Here is an 18,804-nt window from a genome sequence, read left to right on the forward strand (position 1 = left end):
CTGAGTGTCCACCGGCAGACTCTGGTTGTCCTTCCAGCTGCATCGTGGCACCCGCCTTGCTCAGGTTTGTGTTCCTGGGTGCATATTAAAGACATCTGTGGTTATTATCACTATGATTCTCCGTTTGCGGCCACACCCTGTGCTCTCCGTTTGTTGTCAGCACTTCAAAGAAGTGAATTAACCGCATTAAATCATGTCAAGAGTACCTTGACGAAACAACAGAAATTAAACTGCTGTCTCCAAGGAAGCAGCCGTACAGTGTTTACGTGGCTGCTGTTCCCAAGTTTACTGTAAGTTTGCCAAATACACGTTGATGTGGAACGACTCTGAATCAACTTTTTTTTTTTTTATCTTCACGCTTTTGATCGTATACAGTATAATATTCAACGCAGTTTGGACCAGTTGAGCTACAGTAGCCTCCTTCTATACGAGTCAAATGCAAACTTGTTTACATTGCAGAGGCATGTCATCGTGTATGTGCGCGTAGTTTTATTTTGTTTGCTGTAAGCTTAATGTTGAGTTTCTCCGTCAGCCAGCTGCGAAGCTTCCACTCAGTCAGCAGAGCACGGTGCAAACATTGCAGGTTGCTACAGTCACTTCCCTCTGGCATACATTTTTTTTTGCAGTTTGGCTAAAGGTGTTCAGCATTAATCTAGCATGTGTAATATGAAGGTTATTAACAGCAGTGTTTTAGCTTCAATAAATTGTCATTTTCTGTCAGATGAAAATGATCACGTCCTGAAGATTTCCGTCACATTTCACGCCTGTTTATCCTCGTGAGCACGTGATCTCCTCACCCGTCACTGAGACTCATCTGGGACTGGAAGGGACTGATGTCCTGGCTGCGGCCCAGACTGCAGCTTTCATCACAGCACAGAGATGGGATCAGATGGACTGGACCTGGACATCACACACATAAACACATGCAACTTGACACAAATGGACATTCACCCCAACTGCCATCACCTCTTAGTCTAAAGGTGTGATAACCCCACTCTATAGTACACTAGTGAAGTTATGAATGCAGTATTTTCCTTGTAGTCATTGTTTGTTTGATGGCACAAGCACAACCACACCCTACCACAGGTGTGTCCGGGGCCCAGGTGACACTGGCAGCAGGGTCTCTGGGGGAAGTCGTGGAGCCAGCGGGCGTCCAGACAGGAGAGCTCCGCCCCGCTGTAGGGACAGTCCTGAGACCTCAGAGAGGCTGCTGGGGAAACACAGTGGGAACAGTCAACACCTGAGACATTCAACAATCCAAGGCCCCGAGCAGCAGGGATCTTCTTCTGGTGATGATAATTTTTTTTTTTTTAAACTTTATAAAGGCTTTATAATAATTTAATAAATAATAATACATTGTTCAATATGTTTTTGTAGATCACTCGTCTGGAGCAAAATTATCAACATTTTGATCCTTAAATAATAGTTAACCAGTGAAGGGTGACAAACTGTCAACCCTAAATTAGTATTTTTAGAGGTGTCGATTAGCAAATGATCTATAAACCATTAAAGAAGTCTATTAACTGATCCGTCAGTTCTTTAAACCTTTTGTTAAGAAAGCCTGAACAGGTATTTTTTTTTTTTTTTATATAGAATCAATGCTTCACACATTTATAGAAATATTAATGAAACCAGTGTGGAATGGGATTATTCGTGTAATTACTTCTATTATGACTCTGTTTCTCTAACTAGACGTACACCCTCTTGTACGTGTCGGGAAATGCTTTACAACCCTCGGGTCCATGAGGCTGGTTAAAATTCCTCCGTATCGTTTAAAAAAAATTTTTTTTTTTTTAAAACAGTTAGCATTTTGTGGCAGTTTAGGTGAAGGGTGGGGTTCATCTTTCAACTGACGAAGCACTAAACTTCAGCATTCACTTAGTATGGAAAAAGTAACAACAACACAGAGGTGTGTGTCTACCGCACTCTTTGTTTCAGGCAAGCATAACAGGGAAATGTGATGTCATTGATTCTTCGCCTCGGGATGTTTCACATACTCAGACACTTTTGGCCTGAAGAATGCTGCTCATTATACAAGTTCTCACAAATAGCCAACATCAGGGTTTATTAATGTTAACGCCTGTTTGCGCTGTTAAGGAAAAGAGCAGTGAAATCAGATTCACACAGAAAGACATGCTCCCCTTCAGCTGCCTTATTGTTAGCAATCCCTTCATATGTTCAGATCTTCCACTGCACTCAGTGAGTGCAGTGAAATCAAAGTATTGTATTGTAGCCTCTGCACAGGATGAGAAAATGTGATTAATTCAAACAATACAGCTTTCCCTGATCTCAAAACACACATTTGAAGATAACTTATCCCCATCTTTTCTTTATTGTTTGATGATGTATGACAAAGCAAAATTTCGGACACGTGGGAGCTTCATTTATTTTGGAAATCTTGACTGGAGCACATATTTGGACTGGAAATTTGTTGACTATGTATTGAAATGCCAGCACCTGATGTGGGGGTTCAAAGTTCAATGCTCGCTGCATAAAACCACACGCAGCCCTGCCTGCATAGAAGTGCTCCAAAAGTCACTCTGGGTCTACAGTGTGAACTAAACTTTACCCGTCTACATTAGTTTAAAAGCTGCATACTAACTAATACTAATGTTTCAAAGCCCAGCTCATATCACGCTGCTCCACCTTGGCTTGTGAAATTCACTTTTCAGACACCGGTAGATGTGAAACACGTCGCTTCAGAGCGTTGGGACTCACCGCTGGGCTTCTTCTCCAGCAGCTGTCTCTTGCAGTAGATGACACACAGGACGAGCAGGGCCAGCAGCACCGTGGCGAGGGCGCTGCAGATGACTGCGGCCAGCGCCATGTCTCGCGGACTGGTCACCACAGAGGGCAGCGGCACCAGGTTCACCCGCCCGCTGCCTGTGAAGAGCAGCAGAAAGGAGATGATTGTGAGGAACGGTTTAACAACAGGGGCGTGAAATGTTGACGGATGACTGCTGCAGCTTGTGGCAAGGTTATGAGAGGTGTTAAAATCAGACGGGACGCACAAACTTATCGGAGAGTTTCAGACAGAACAAATGGCTAAAATAAAAAAGGGAAGTAAAAAAAACAGAGGATAACCTCATACTCTCCTCAACCAATCAGAATCTGGTAACAGGAGACATATTAATATTCTTTTCTGCCTCAAGTCAGTAATCTCTCCGATAAAGTCTAATGAAATAAGCAGAGGAGTTCAAAGAGAAAACGCCTGTGGTGGATTCTCTCTTTATCTGCCTCTGTCTCGTTCTCTGCAGAAGATGATTTACAGACACCCCCCCTCCCCCCCTCCACCTTCTCCACCTTCTCCACCCCCTCCGCCCTCAGGCTTCTCACATGCAACTCACACAGTGCTGAATTCAAAAGGCAGACATGCTGGTCAGGCTGTTTGAGACAAGTCATATATGAGTATGTATGTGTCATGCAGAGAAAACACATCGGACAGACAGAGTGTGTGTTTTTATTCTTGCGTGTGTGTCTGATTAAGCCGCCATTAAAGTTCTCATCCCGCCTGAGGGGAAATGTGATGTCAGCATTCACCCCCACCTTCCGGACCTTCAACACACGCATACAAAGACTTGTGACTTTATACAGAACGTCAGGGTTTCATGTGGCTAAAAGTAAAATATCACAGTGTAAGGCAGATGAACTGGCACTGATGTTCGAAAGAAAAAAAAAAAAAATTGGCTTTTGTTACATGTAATTATCCTTTCAACAACTAGGCATAGATAAAGGACCAGAGTGTGATCCAAGTGTAAACTAAAAGCTATAAAATTCAAACTTTTAACAACATAATGCAAACGTGTTAGCCAACAATTGTCTATTAAAACCAAGCGTCAACCAGCAGTGACGTCATCCATTGGTTTCCGAACAGCCATTATGAGGCCTTGAGATCGGATTTTGGCTGCCGCCATCTTGCTATTTGGGAGTGGTTTGGAGCCAGAAGTGACCATATTTGGACAATCTGGGGGGGAGCAAGCGGTAGATCTGACTCAATCTGATTGGAAACCCGACGACATTACATCCAGCCCACCAATAGCGGAAACCTGACTGCATCACAGGCCTGTCAATCGGACATCAGGAGGGAACTTGGAGTTGAGGCGCTACTCCTTCGCGTCGAAAGGAGTCAGCTGAGGTGGTTCGGGCATCTGATCAGGATGCCTCCTGGGCGCCTCCCTCTGGAGGTTTTCCCGGCATGCCCAACTGGCAGGAGACCCCGGAGAAGACCCAGGACACGCTGGAGGGATTATATCTCCCGGCTGGCCTGGGAACGCCTCGGGATCTCCCAGCATGAGCTGGAAAATGTTGCGGGGGAGAGGGGAGTCTGGGTCAGCTTGCTTGGCCTGCTGCCACCCGACCCCGGATAAGCGGAAGATGATGGATGGATGGATGTTTATAGAGCCGGAGCGTTTTTGGAGCCAACCCCTAGTGGCACTCGATGGTATTTCACCGTATGGCACTTGCGCATCGGCCTTATTTTTTAGTCCTGGAAGCTACATCCACTTTTATATTCAATTAATATCTAAACATAAAGCAGAAATACAGCAACACTATTAACATTCATTCAGATACCTGTTTACATTTTCACTCCCCTTTTAGCTTTGTTTTTGGTCTCTGCCAACTCCAACTCCAAATCCCCGTCAACTAGTTTCTAACTTTGCCCTTCTGACATTTGGTGCAGGATGAGTAGCTACACATTTTTTGGTTGTTTTTTTTTCTTATCTATTTGCCAAAAAGAGCTGCTGCTGCAGCTAGTCATAATCGATGAGAGCAGCAAGATTCAACCAAAACATTTAAATAAAACCCAACAATAGGCTAAAAGACACCAAAACACTGGAGAGGTGTGTTTTGCTGTTTAATAATAAAAATTTATTGGAGGGATGGTAACTATGTGCAACTCTTTTCACATTACACGGTCATTTCATCTGTTGTTAATACAATATGATATTAGTATAGTTTTAAGATCAAGCACTGCATACAGCAACAAATAAAGACAAAAAATGTTTTTAAATGTTCAACTGTTCATGTAAATTTAGCTGAAAATTGTGTCCACAAATTAAAAATAGGGCCTTTAACACATTAGTAAAATCATCTTCAATTGAAAATGAATGCCACTAAATTACCTTTTTAAAGTTTGAGATTACAGGAATAAGCCCAAAAATGTTCTGACTGAACCACGACATTGACAAATGATTTGGACTTTCTGGATTTACTTTTAAACGTTTCAAAAATCTTAAACCAGCTGAATCTGCAGCAGCACTTTGCTGATCCTCTGCAGATGTTAATCACAGAAATACAAAAAAAACAGCAGTCTGTGACTCTTCAGACATGCTGTGTGATATCTGAGATGTCAGGGAGTGGTGTTGCGTCAACACGGCCCACATGACAACATCAGTTTTCAGCTTTGAGGGGGAGTTGGTGGGAAAACAGTAGCAAGCCTGAGTGACATTTCTCTCCGAGGCCATTACAACAAGCCTAACATAATCGTCTCTGATCATTATGAGTGTAATTTACACTTTAATTTTCAATGTATGCATTGCAGTGATGGTGTGTGTTAAGAGCAGGGCAAACAGTGAAAGTCAGGCTGTGTTAACCACACAAGTAAAATGAATGACTTTTTATTTTGGGAAAATCTTTTTCAGTTTGCTCTACTGTTTGATTTGCAGTATATTGATCAAAAAGGCAACTGGTTTCAGCCTTTTCACATCCAAGAGCTCTTTGTTATGCAATGTAAACATTGCTTTAGCTTTGGGCAGTTTTTTTTTTTTTTTTTTTTAATTCAGACAGATAGGGGGATAAGGGTATTTAACATTCCTTCAAAGAAAACAACTCAAAGCGGCACTCCAAATCTCAGTGTGACCCAGAGGGCACAATAAAGGACTCAGTTTGATAGAAGCACTGAAAAGTACATTGCGTCAGAAACGAGACTTATTACGTGTCATAATTTTTTTTTGCCATATTCCAGAATCAGATCTGAAAAACTGGTGGGTTAACAGACAACACAGCTTCAGTCACTCTGCTTAGCATAATTTGCAGTTTATATAGTGGTATTTGTATGTAATGGGTCTGTGCGCAGTGATGCTTTCTACTCAGACATAAGTAAATATTAAATCATAGCAGAGCAACAGAGGCATTCTTTCAATTAAAATAAATAAATATGCTGTTTATAAAATACATTTTAACACTAAAAACTGTGTATAATGTCTCACAGCGACATGGTGCAACACCCCCGTGTGGGTGTTTAAGTTTGAGACTCATAATGAGTTGAGTGCGGGATCACTATGTTGTATCTGACCATTGCGTTTGAACTTGGTCTTCATCGTCAAGGTCACATTCGGCTCATCCGAGGTGAGCATCGCGCCCGACAGCACAAAGGCGGTCTGTTATCAGAGAGCCGGCAGCTGCAGCAAACACAGATAAACACTGGCCCATTGACGGGAGCTCACCTGCTGATATTATCTCCACCCAAACCAGACCAGTAAACCACAGCCTTTCACAGACTCCCTGCCTGTTGACTTTATAGTATGCCACAAAGTCCAAATAAAAGAAGCACTTATTTACACCTTTGAAGGATCTTTGACTGTTGTCTGCTCGAACTCTTTTAAGAACTGAGACTGTCTTACCCTGAACTCTGAAGTCCTCTTTGGTGTTTCCAATTCAGATCTGTGCAAACTGTGTGTTCTGTTTTCATCTGATGACATTTATAATGGCTCTAAATCTATGTGTGTACAGTGGTGTGAAAAAGTGTTTGCCCCCTTCCTGATTTCTTATTTTTTTTGCATGTCTGTCACACTTAAATGTTTCAGATCATCAAACAAATTTAAATATTATTCAAAGATAACAAGTAAACACGAAATGCAGTTTTTAAATGAAGGTTTTTATTATTAAACCATTTCCAGACCGATAGATCTCAATTACTTTCTTTCTCATTTGTTCCTGAATTTCTTTGGATCTCGGCATGATGTCTAGCTTTTGAGGATCTTTTGGTCGACTTCACTTTGTCAGGCAGGTCCTATTTAAGTGATTTCTTGATTGAGAACAGGTGTGGCAGTAATCAGGCCTGGGTGTGGCTAGAGAAATTGAAATCAGGTGTGATAAACCACAGTTAAGTTATGTTTTAACAGGAGGGGGCAAACACTTTTTCACACAGGGCCAAGTGGGTTTGGATTTTTTTTCTCCCTTAATAATAAAAACCTTCATTTAAAAACTGCATTTTGTGTTTACTTGTGTTATCTTTGACTAATATTTACATTTGTTTGATGATCTGAAACATTTAGGTGTGACAAACATGCAAAAAAATAAGAAATCAGGAAGGGGGCAAACACTTTTTCACACCACTGAATCATATGTATGTATGCATGCATGCGTGCGTGCGTGCGTGTGTGTGTGTGTGTGTGTCTGATATAATGAATATTTGAACACATTAAAAATGTAATTCAGGGAAAATGTAAACAAAGGAATTGGCAGTGGCTCTGGCTTTCAAAGATTTGAAAATGTAACAACTTCGATGCTTCACTTTTTTGGATTCGTTACCGTTTCAGACAGAATATGAAATGAGTTTGGTTCAAAGATGGGTACATCTGTTATTCCCTTTAAGATTTGATCAAGATGTCAGTTTCTTCCACTAATTCAAGAGCGATCTGCAGATAAAAATATATTCCACATAAAAACACTTTCTCATGAGCTCCTTTTGAACATCCTAGTTCAATGACAGTGTAATTCAGGCATTATTATTAAAGGAGGTGCAACAGGCAACATATTAAATCACCATACCTTTAAACTGAAACAAGATGCTGGAATGAATTCTAATATCCAAAAGTGTAACATCTGAAGTGTTGTGTTTGTGGTAAAACAGACAAATCATCACTTCTTGTAATGTGGCAACACCAAACATCATTACTGCTGTCAGGTCTGATCACTGCATGATGACTTGATTAAGACAGCAGCGAGGGTGAAGATCACCGTGGCAGACGCTGACATTTGAATCACTTTGGTGCTTTTGAATACCTGGGGCTGTGGGTTGAGTTGTTGCTGGCAGGCAGGAATGTTTCTTGTACTTTGTCAGTCTGGTGTGTTTTGTGCCTTTTGTGGTGAGAGCTGACTATATGAGCTTGAAGTGAGTCAGCATGCTGCAGCTGTTTATATATATATATAAAGGTTACATGTCAGCAGTAGAAAGTAATAACAGTAGAGTCTGTCCTCCAGAATTTGCTGCATTTTTTTTTTTTTTTTAACCTGCCTGGAACATAACTAATAATATCAGATAAATAGTTTTATGGCTGCATTTCAAACCCACACTATGGTTTTTCCTGTTCATTGAACAAAAAAAGATGAAATTCCTGTCTGACTTCTGTGTAAATCCGGTTGGACAAGCTACAAAGAGCAGGTAGCATTATTCCAACATGTGTGTGTGCACGTATCTGTTTTGTGTGTTAGCATGAACTCGTCAGCTCTCCCAGATCTACCGTGACAGTGAAAAACTTCAGCAGATGAAACACATTAAAGAGGCAGCAGGAATCCATAAAACACAACCTCGTTTTTACTCAGCTCCAAAAAGCCACTGGGGGAAAAGGGAGGAGAGTATAGGAGGGGTCTAAGATTTACAGTCCACCCCAGACGGCGACTGCCTCCCCTGCACAGCTGCACCGCTGCCCCGGGCCAGAGCGGCCTATTAGAATGATCTGCCCTTTAAGTTTTCACCACCCTCCTCAAGATAACACTGGAGGGAGGGGGGCAAGACTTTCAAACATTTGGAAATACTCCACTGAGAGTCCCTGTTGGGGCTAACTCCCGACTATGTTCTCAGACACAATGGCCATTTTGTTTCATGGGCCTGCTCCAGTATCAAAACGGGAAGCTGCTCAGATGGACAAACGAGCAGACGGAGGGAGCCCAGTTGTCTCAAGGCCAGTGTTCATTACACACACAGTAATGCTGCGTGAAAAAAGATACGTTTTAAAATCTCAAGCGAAAAAGACACAAATTAAACACCAGACACAGAGTCCATTGAAGCCACCATTCGTTACATTTGGAGCTTGTTGTTTTTTTAACAGTTGTCTGATATATAGCCGTCTCCATTTATTTAACACTAGGGCGCTAACTCCGACTGCGACAGCTCTGATGCTCCTGTTGCCAAAAGCCTCCACAGAAACAGCTGCAGTATCCTCTGCCATCAGGAAGTCACACTCAATTACCGAAGGTAGGAGTTCACTCGCCTGTTGGTTTTATGTGGAAACCTAAAATCATAAGGTTGCACTTAACTACTTATAAAGGCCAGAAGAAAGAAGTTAATTGGATCTGCAGCCCACTGGAATGTGAGCTCTGCTTTGTGAGCCTACTGTAACACACCTCCTGCCTCCTTTTTGCATAATGGCAATAAATTATCACACACTCCTCGGAGTGTTGACTTTGGTGTCAGAACAAAAGCATGTAGAACAGTGCGGTAGTTTGTAGAAATGCTATTGAGGTGTGTTTTGTCTCGAGATATCAATGAAGGGTTTGTTCGAGGAAGTTTACTCATTTAATTCAAACCGAGTGCTGAAAATGAGTGATGTTCTGAGCTAATATAATCTAGTGTTGGCAAATCCGCTATTATGTTAGTGGTATCCATTTCAGCTTTCCAACTGCTCAGCTTGTAAATCCAAGCATTTATTTGCACATACAGCAGAGCTGGCTGGCTCAGCGAGACCTACTGAATGAAATATGGTGCGCTCCACCCTTTAAAGACTGTGGTTCTGGTTACTCCGAGGACCTTGTGCTGGCATGTTGTGTGTGCGCAAGCTTTGTTGTGGCACAGCAGCCTGGGTTTTTGGTTCCAGTAGCATTTGGCTAGGAGTTCAATAGTGTACTGTAGATGGTGGTGGTGTTTGCTTTAAGACTATTGTATCCCTGTTGTTTCATGTTAAAACATCAGCTATTGTGAGGTGCAGATGAATAGCTTGTATTCATGAGAACCTTCTGCAAAATGTCCCACTGATGTTCAGCCAACTGTGAGAGGACGAGGTCAAAGAAAGCAAAGGTGCTTACAGTTAGGCTCATAAGGAGGCGGAGGGTCCCCACAAGGTATACACTCCATGTCTTGGAAACCGCTTAATTTTGTCTTCCTGTAGTAGCTGTTGAAGACACAAAGTTGTCATGAACACATGGTTAGATAGGTTTAACTGCAGCTCACTATTCCTCAGCACTATAACTTTTATAAAACAGTCAGGTGGAGGCGTGTCTGTGCTCTCACCCCGGCAGACAGTCACCACACACGGCGTTGCTGGTGGTGGAGCAGTTGCCCTTCTGGAAGCGGTTGATGAGCCCACAGTCCAGGCAGGGCTTGCACTTCTGCAGGCTCCGGTCCTCTTTGAAGCGACTGCTCCGGCAGGGCACGCACCGGGCATCCTCTCCATAACCAAAGCCACATTCCTGTAGGGATTAACGGGAGAAACACACCGGGTAAGAGGTGGGGATGGTGGTTTGGTGTGATGTGCAGCTGGTGAAAAGAGTGCTTGAATGAGGACTACCGGGGGTCTGGAATTAAAGAATGATCTTGGCTCATGGGATCAGAGGAGAACAATGGCCTGCCTCTTTTAAGAGTCCATCTTACACTGGCAATAATCTCCCTGACTCTCTCAGTATGAATGAATGGCCTTCCGCTGCAAGACCCAGAAAGGCCACGCATTTGAATAATAAAGCCTCTCAGGGACACCCACTGTTGTATTATTGCAAGTTTATTGCTGCGTTTTTGTGCAACTCCCTCTCCAAGCAGACAGAGTGAGTGTCCCGTTGATTGAGAGGCCAGCAAGCAAAGGAAATGCTTCAGGAAGGGGGCAAGGATTATAGAGAGGTAGATGGAGAAAACAAGATGAATACTCTTTTTGTGCTCAACAATTGAACGTGATCTTTAGAGGCACAGCTTCCTGTGACTGTGTGAACGATCTAATGCTGAAGCACGTTTTGAATTTGTTCACCTGAGCCAAGCAAAGATCATCTGTATACCATATGTATTTCTATGAAATCAGTGTCTTGTTTTCTAGTTGGAGTTGTCTATTTTTTCATATTTAACACATGCAGAAGTCTGACAATGTTTAGAAACAAAATTATGTTTGAAATTTTAGTGAGACAAACCGACTCTCAACAGTCAGTTGACCACAAATGTATCATTTGTAATCATTGTTCAGGTCCACCTGCTGCTGTTTATCATTTTTTGTCTCTTTCCCTTATTAGTTCCCCGTCGCATTCCTGAAAATCATGTTGAAAGACTTCAATGACAAACTGACATTTACATGACAGCTGACATTACTGTACACCACACAAAGTGAGAAGACCCAGCGGGGATGACATCATACATTGATCATTCATTATCAGCTCCATAGCAGCTGCCCTCCTGTTTCTCTAGTGTTGCCGCACTGCAATCCAAAACCAGGGAGGGAGGCTGTGGGGGGCTCATATATCATTAAAGTGAAGGTCAGCTTCAAACGGGGCTTGTCTCTTCTCCTCTCTCTTCGCCCGTGTCCCATTTCACTGCCCGGGCATGCCGTCCCGCTGGAATGTGGGCAGAAGACTGATATGGGGGTTGGGTTTTGGGGAAGCAGGCTGGCAAGAAATAAAAAGATGGAGGCAAAGATGGGATCTTGAGAAGGCACCGCAGAGTCGGAATAGAAGACGAAGAATTCGCTCCTTCCAGCCAAACACATGTGAGCCTGACATTGAACCCTTGGGCCGGGCCGGGCCTGGCCCGAGGTGGCCCAGCTAGGCCTGGTCTACTGCAGCTGTTGCTTTGAACTCTCCATATAAGGCCTTACCCTGCAGCAGGTCAGAGCAAGGAACCCAGGGAGGGAGTGGATGGGGGTGACTGATGAGTGATAAACCGGGAAAAGGCGGAATAAAGAAGACTCGGCTGCCAGTAGCTTTATGTCATGAGCGAGAGAGAGACGCTCCTATCGAGGCAGGGCAGGCCAGAAGACTGTCACAGCACTGCACCCTGAATCTGGTGCTTGAGAAAGCACTGTGGGCCCAGTCACTGTAGGGTACCTTACTGTGGATCTGTGACCCACTTGCACATGAACCCAGCACTGGCACCAGCTCTGTCCATGGGGCACCACATGGCAGGATGGGCCGATGCTGCACAGACACAAGCAGGTCACAGCACTGAAACAAAAGGAAAATGGAGCCAACTCCTGCTCCTGTTGTGCAGACAGCACAGATCATCAAGTAGTGATCTCTTTCTTCTTTTATCCCTGCTAACAAAGCTCAACACAGCTGACACCCTGCACTGACTGAGCAGCTAAAAGAAAAGACTGTGTGAAACTGTGATGTTGAAGTTATTATTTACGTGAAAAGAAGATTATACAATTTGTAAGGCATTTAAGACACACTTGTGAAACAGCCACAAATATTGGCAAACAAATAGATATCGTGTCTGTTTTCAGGCTCCGTGCATGAGGATATACTGACAAAAATACTACAAAACACCTCTATTACACTATTATACTTTTGCAAGAGATGAAACAAAGCATTTGGGAAGAAAACTAATAGGAACATGGTAAGAACAAAAATCGCAAGACAAATAATTACACAAAACCGAAGCAAATAAACATTCCAGTGTGGCGGTCGCTTCGTTTTTATATACTACTTTGCAGCAGTTTCATTTAAAAACCCATCCAAAAAAGCAGATGCTTAACATACAATTTCCCTGTCCTATCTCCTGATCTAGTGTGGGTGAGACTGCCAAGCACAACAGCAGTGTGGAGGGGGAAGAGGAGGGCGAGCTGGCTGGGACCTGAAGCATGTTCAGACGCACAGATATTTCTGAGATTAGGAGGGAATCACAAGGGGGCCAGCCGGCCGGTCATCTGATCTGATAATAAAACTACACTGAAAACCATGCCAAGTTAGTTAAAGCAGAGTTTTGTTAAGAGCAGACTCACAACACTCTCCCACTTCCTGTTTTTGTTTCGCTGTTACACTTGTTCAAACTTTCTCTGGCTTCTTTAGACACAAGAATCATACAGCAAATGTCTGTCCACTGTGATTTTGACACTTCTTCTGCTTATGCACTCCGTTTTCTTCTTACTCTTTGGCCAGTGCCACCCAGAAGTCCTTTGTCCTCAGTGTGGCTGGAGGAAATGTTACACTTTTGCTACATATTACAAGATGTTGACACATCAAAGTTGTGTTCCTGCCTTTTTTTTTGTTGCCGTTGGCAGTTTTCCAGCATGCACAATAATGCACTCGCCCCTTCTCCTTCATGCTTGACGCAACACAACGGACTAAGTAACTTCCCGAGAATAAAACCTAGAGTGAAATATGTCGGGGAGAAAATGAATAGCTGTTTTTAATGGACGTTCGCTTTGTGTGGGTGGTTCTTTTAGCTACAGTTAGTGTGGAGGGGCTAATTGATGTTTGTCAGCCCGCCTCAGAGTGGCGTCCAGAGGCAAACTTCCAGAGCAAACTGGGCCACATTCCTCTGGGATCTCTATGGCAGCTGCACAGAGGGACTCCAGAAGTCTGCTTCCCTCCCAATAGTCAGAATATGGACAGATTGTCTTCTGAGCTCAGATCACAAGTTGTTTCTCTGGGAAACTTTCTCCAAGCGCAGACCTGGGTCTCCACTTTGAGCCGGCGTCCCGCTACCTCCACAGAAAGAATGAGGCAGCCAATTATTAACCAAGACCCCAGGGTGCTAGCAGCATTCATGCCTGTTGAGCTGGCAGAGAAACACGAGGACTACTGAAGCGTATTACCAACCACAGGGTGCATGTCTGTGTGCACTGAGATTAAAGGCAACTGGGCTTAAATGCATGTGTGTAGCAGATGTCAAGGGGTGATACAGAGTTTTTTCATCAGTATTCAAAGATGTAGTAGAGTGTAAAGTCACCTAAAGTCAGTTTAACAGATGGTTTATTTGCACAACATTCTTCATGTAATGCCATAACATTTTATGATGTAGACATATTCCTTACTGCATAATAAAATAAACGGAGATTAAATTATGAAGGGAAAAATCTCCCTCAGAAACAAGTTAACCTTGTAATACATCCACTCGTGGAGGTTGGTATGTTCAGTTTCTGTTTAAATTCTGGAACAAATGTTTCGATTCAGTTTCAGGTTATTTAGGGGACTGCTGAAATGTAATGTTAGCCTGAAAAGTATTTCCGAGAGGTTTCCACCATTGTTAATATCGTTTTGCAGTTTTTAAATTAACTCTTTAAATATCAAAACACTATTTTAGCAGCAAGCAAAGCTGCATTTGGTAGAAAATTATTATGGAGGGTTTTTGCAGTGTGCCATCAGTCACTATTAAATCAATTTCAAGCAGTAAAACAGGTTAATATCGCTGTTTAATTACTATCTGTGGTTAACGCACCTTTACATCACTGCCTACACTTGCGAAAGCAGGTAGCTGCCAGAAAGGAAAGCCTTCGCTTACCAACCTCAACTGACACTACAGAGGCCTGTTTGTACAAAGCACACAAAAACCTGTGGCTAAGGTGGTGGAAAAAACTGTATTCCCAGTCGAGAGCGCAGCAAGCTTAGGCATGGCTTGCTTCAAACAGTGAAGACAATAAGTTGAACGGGTTGCAATGGGGAAAAACAATGGAAGCCATTCAACTGCAGAAGGTCAAAAGTATGGGTGTGACTGATTAAAGAAGGGTCGGTGTTTTATAAAAGCTAATAACAGCTTGGCTGTTCTCTGCATGAAAGAGAGGAAGTAATAAATAATGTTGTTTCCCTGGATAAGATACACTTTTTAAACACTGGTCTCCATTCTTTTCATACTCTCAACAGTTTTTTTTCCCACGAGGTCTCCATCCAACTTTTTTCAGCCCAGGGAAGTTGATTTAACTAGATCCCTTGTGTTATTACACACTTCTTTTCCTAAATAAACAAGTGACACTGCTTTTTCCTTGTAGTGACTATGGAAAATGCTTAGGTGGACACAGCACTTTAGATAAATCTGCTTAGGAGGTACAATCTGTAAGATGTTTAGTTTAAAACATCTAAAACTAAATGTGAAGAAATAACAGTTTGGAATGTATATATTGTGTTGCAGAGATATCTACTAGGTTAGCATGCTAACGAGCTAGGCCCGGCCCTATTGGTACCACCCCACACCTCAAGAGGCGATAACGAGTCACTTTAGCGTCCAGTCTGATCTCAGTCCAAAATGAGAGGAAAAAGAAGTAACTTCTTGTTACAGTCATTGAGTTTATATAAAAGCAGATGTAGCCTCCAGGTCTGAAGAATAAGGTCCAAATGGAAGCGCCATAAACTGCAATACCACCAAAGGCCGCTAGGGGCTGGCTCCAAAAGGCCTCTGGCTCCATAGACTCACATTCTACTTCTCTCATGAAATACAAAGTCATAATTTTTTTCTGGCGGCCCTCAAAAAGCCATTTTTGGGGGCGTGTCCGTTTGATTGACAGGCCTGCGGTGCAGTCAGGTTTTCGCTATCGGTTGGCGGGACATAATGTCGTCAGATTTCCAGTCAAATCCAGTCAGATCCACTGCTCGCTCCTTCCCAGCATGTGCAAATATGGTCACTTCTGGCAACAAACCACTCTGAACTAGCAAGATGGTGGAGGCCAAAATCTAAACCTGAGGCTTCATGACGGCAGTTCACATCATTGTTGGCTGACGCTGGGTTATGATGGATGCAACAGTAAACAATGACGGCTAACCCTAACAGCAGCTATGTAGTTCTTAAAAGGGAAATAATTGTGTAACATCCCTGCCTGCGTAGCTGTTTGTTAATTTGAGCAGTTAGAATAGCTATACATGATGACCTCAATAAGCTATGCTCGTCATCTAGCCATCTACTTTTATGCTGGGTCCATAAAATCTAATTTTACAATAATCAATTATAAGAAAAGAGCCAACTGCTAACTAACGGCGGGGCAAGAATACGCAAAATTCTACCAAACTTTAGGAGCCGGACTGAGGTCAGACTGGACAATGCAGTGACTCACCATCGCCGGACAAAGTGGTATTACAAGACCAGACATAAATCTTACATGCACCTTTAATACCAAAGAGGATAAAAGACAGAAAAAGTCCCAAACAATTTTGCTCCAACCTTTGAAAGCTCCTGTCCTGCATCACACTGTTTGCAGGGTTTACAGATCCCAAGCCGGTCCTTGTACTCCTGCTCTCTGCATTCTCGGGTCTCCTCCTCGGCCCTGACATGAATCTGAGAGGGACAGTCATTTGGTGAAAGTTAGAGATTCCTGCATTTCATCACCACTTTCATCCATAACAGATAAAGCAGATTCATTCCAGAGCCATGCATGCATCACAGTGTCTCGTAATACTTTAAGGGGGTCAGCCCCCCAATTTGGACTCCTCTTGGAAATAAGTCTAATAATGTTGGAAGGAGATAAGATCAAACTTTAATGAGCTCTGTGGGAAAAATGTATCGCTGCAGCAGCAGAAAAGTCGAAGGCAACAATACAGGGATCACCAAAACCAGAGACCAGAGTCTAGATAGAAAATACAATCGGGACAGCGCAGTGGATAAAGGTAAAATGATACGCAGCATTGACGGAAGGTCTCCTGCAAGGATTTAACAGATCCCAGCATGAGCAGTTGCCTCTGAAACATTGGCATGAAGAGCAGCTCAACTTAATATGTGCAAACACTGAAAAATTGTAGCGTTCCACTTTTGCAGAAGTTTAGCAACTTTGTGCTACAGTAGGTGTTCAGTGTATCTTTGCTTGTACACATATTGTTGTAAATGTTTACAAAATTGCAACAGACAAGATATGCACACAATAATAATAGAATTTAAGAAATCAAAAACAGCACCAGCAATGGAAAGAGCGCTTACCAGAGCTGAACATATGACATGCACAGTGAGCACAAGCGAGACGGCGTGCTGACGCGTCCAGACCATTTTGTTGCACCACTTGTTGCTTGCAGCTGAAACAAAGATACAATAATCAAATATAAAATATTTACATTGGATGTTTAAAAAAACAAAAACAAACTGGAGTTCATGTATTTTATGTTTCCACTTACTGTAAACATCAATAGAGCTCAAATAATGAACTATAATACTATAGGGGCAGCAAATAATGGTTATTTTCATAATCTGTTTTTATTTTGAAATGTTTGGTCTTTAAAATGCCCGAAAATGGTGAAAAATGTTAACTCCCAGGTGGAGCCTGAGATGTCTCGTTTTGTCCTGACCACAACCAAAAAGATATTCAATTTATTATCATGAAGGACAAAAGGAACCAGAATATATTCACATTTAAGAAGCTTTTTGCACAAAAAAGAGATACATCATAAAATTAAGTCCCATTAATTTTCTGTTGTCGATTAATCTACAAAGTATTGCAGCTTTAAATACCTCAACAGTAGATGTCAGTGAGTAAAGATGAAATTTCCAACTATAAAGCTACAGTGGTTGAGTATAAAGGGGAGGGGGACTGGATATTAAGGGATCATATATAAAAACACATCAGTCTATATTCTCAGAGCTTTGCACGAGGAAAACTTTCTAGTTTTGCATAAAGGCATGTTAAAAAATCTTAATATTGGCACGGCGTAACCAATTAAAACCACAAAAATATCAATACACTAAAGAGACTGAGAGAATCGGTCTTTCTAACACGTGACTTTAAACGTTACGGTGTCGATACATAAATATTATATCATGCGTGTAACATCCTCTTTAAAGACTACACAGGTTTGTTGTTGTGCTCTGTCTGTATATTTGCAATTAAGGCTTGGTCGTTTGTCGTGAGTGGATTCACTTCAAATGTCCGAAACTAAACAAAACAAACAAAAAAACCTTCTTACCTGCTAAAAAAAAAAAAAAAAAAAAAGGAGCCCAAGTCGGTCCAAGTATCGGTTCCTAAAAGTCGATCGCAGACCGGTGAGAGGTGTGGTGGCGTGTTTCCCGCACCGGTCCGCTCACCATGTCAGCGCTGCAGCTCCAGCCCCGCACGGCACAACTGGGAGCCGCAGCGGATCGAGGACAGACCCAGCAGCGCCGAGGATCAAAGGCGGGGAGAGGGGTTGGCTTTATGTATCTGAAGCGGGTGTATCTGATCTGTGATCAGCCCGTCTACATCAAAGAGCCGATCCCAGCCGAACACACACACACCACCCGCTTTCAGTGTGATCAATATCACTCAGCTGGTTTCTAACTAGAAGTCGATGTGGAGAAGGTGTAGCGAGTTTATCATGATGTCGAGGCAGACGTTGGGTTACACTGCTTTGAAAGGCTGTGTGTGTGTGTGTGTGTGTGTGTGTGTGTGTGTGTGTGTGTGTGTGTGTGTGTGTGTGTGTGTGTGTGTGTGTGTGTGTGTTTTACTGTTTCATGGCAGTTCTCTCAAGTTTGAACATCAGCCAAGTGACCCCCAAACTGTGGTCCGCTGACCACTAATGGTCCCTTCACAGCGTCCCTTTCGGTCCCCTCTGTTACGTTTAACTTCATAGTCATCCTAATGTGTTGAAGTTAACCTAACAGCCTGCCAGACCATTAAGAACATGCCGCTGATTTGTTGTTTACTGCATGCATATTTGAAGGTTGACAATATGAATTTATTTGGGAAGCTTTCATGTGCAGATGTCATGACGTCAGTGTGCTGTTCCAGGATTGGTGGAGCTCGAGTCTTTAATTCGTCTAATAGGAAGAATTGGGGTTAATGTCAAGTTACTGACTTTATTTTCACAGCAAGCTGGTAAATACAGCAGGTAGATACAATCAGTTAGTGTAAATATTGGGACTTAAAGATATATATCTGCTCCCTGATGTGGAGCCACTTAAAACTACCTCAAAAAGCTACAGTGGTTGTTTATGCAAATTCG

At 42.6% G+C, this 18,804-nt stretch overlaps 1 protein-coding gene across 2 annotated transcripts in view; it reads right to left on the reverse strand.

The window, feature by feature from the left end:
• The window catches only part of tnfrsf19 (tumor necrosis factor receptor superfamily, member 19), a 17,693-nt gene extending 784 nt beyond the window's left edge, over nt 1-16,909 (reverse strand). Inside the window, exons 1-8 of one of the 2 annotated variants that reach the window (XM_069709246.1) lie at nt 16,814-16,909; nt 16,064-16,177; nt 10,232-10,410; nt 10,027-10,112; nt 2,719-2,883; nt 1,082-1,210; nt 798-900; nt 1-74 (exon numbers count right to left, since the gene is read on the reverse strand). The exon at nt 1-74 is cut by the window's left edge and continues 195 nt beyond it. In XM_069709246.1, coding sequence (XP_069565347.1) covers nt 1-74; nt 798-900; nt 1,082-1,210; nt 2,719-2,883; nt 10,027-10,112; nt 10,232-10,410; nt 16,064-16,177; nt 16,814-16,879 — 916 coding nt within the window. In that variant the 5' untranslated portion in view covers nt 16,880-16,909. The remainder of the gene's footprint in view (nt 75-797; nt 901-1,081; nt 1,211-2,718; nt 2,884-10,026; nt 10,113-10,231; nt 10,411-16,063; nt 16,178-16,813) is intronic. The other variant, XM_069709324.1, reaches the window with a different exon arrangement.
• Between the last annotated feature and the right edge of the window lie 1,895 nt (nt 16,910-18,804).

Source organism: Brachyistius frenatus, unplaced genomic scaffold, assembly GCF_029030835.1.
Source record: "Brachyistius frenatus isolate BFR_SWC_R1_liver_20210118 unplaced genomic scaffold, ASM2903083v1 Contig_1, whole genome shotgun sequence".
Lineage (NCBI taxonomy): Eukaryota > Metazoa > Chordata > Actinopteri > Embiotocidae > Brachyistius > Brachyistius frenatus.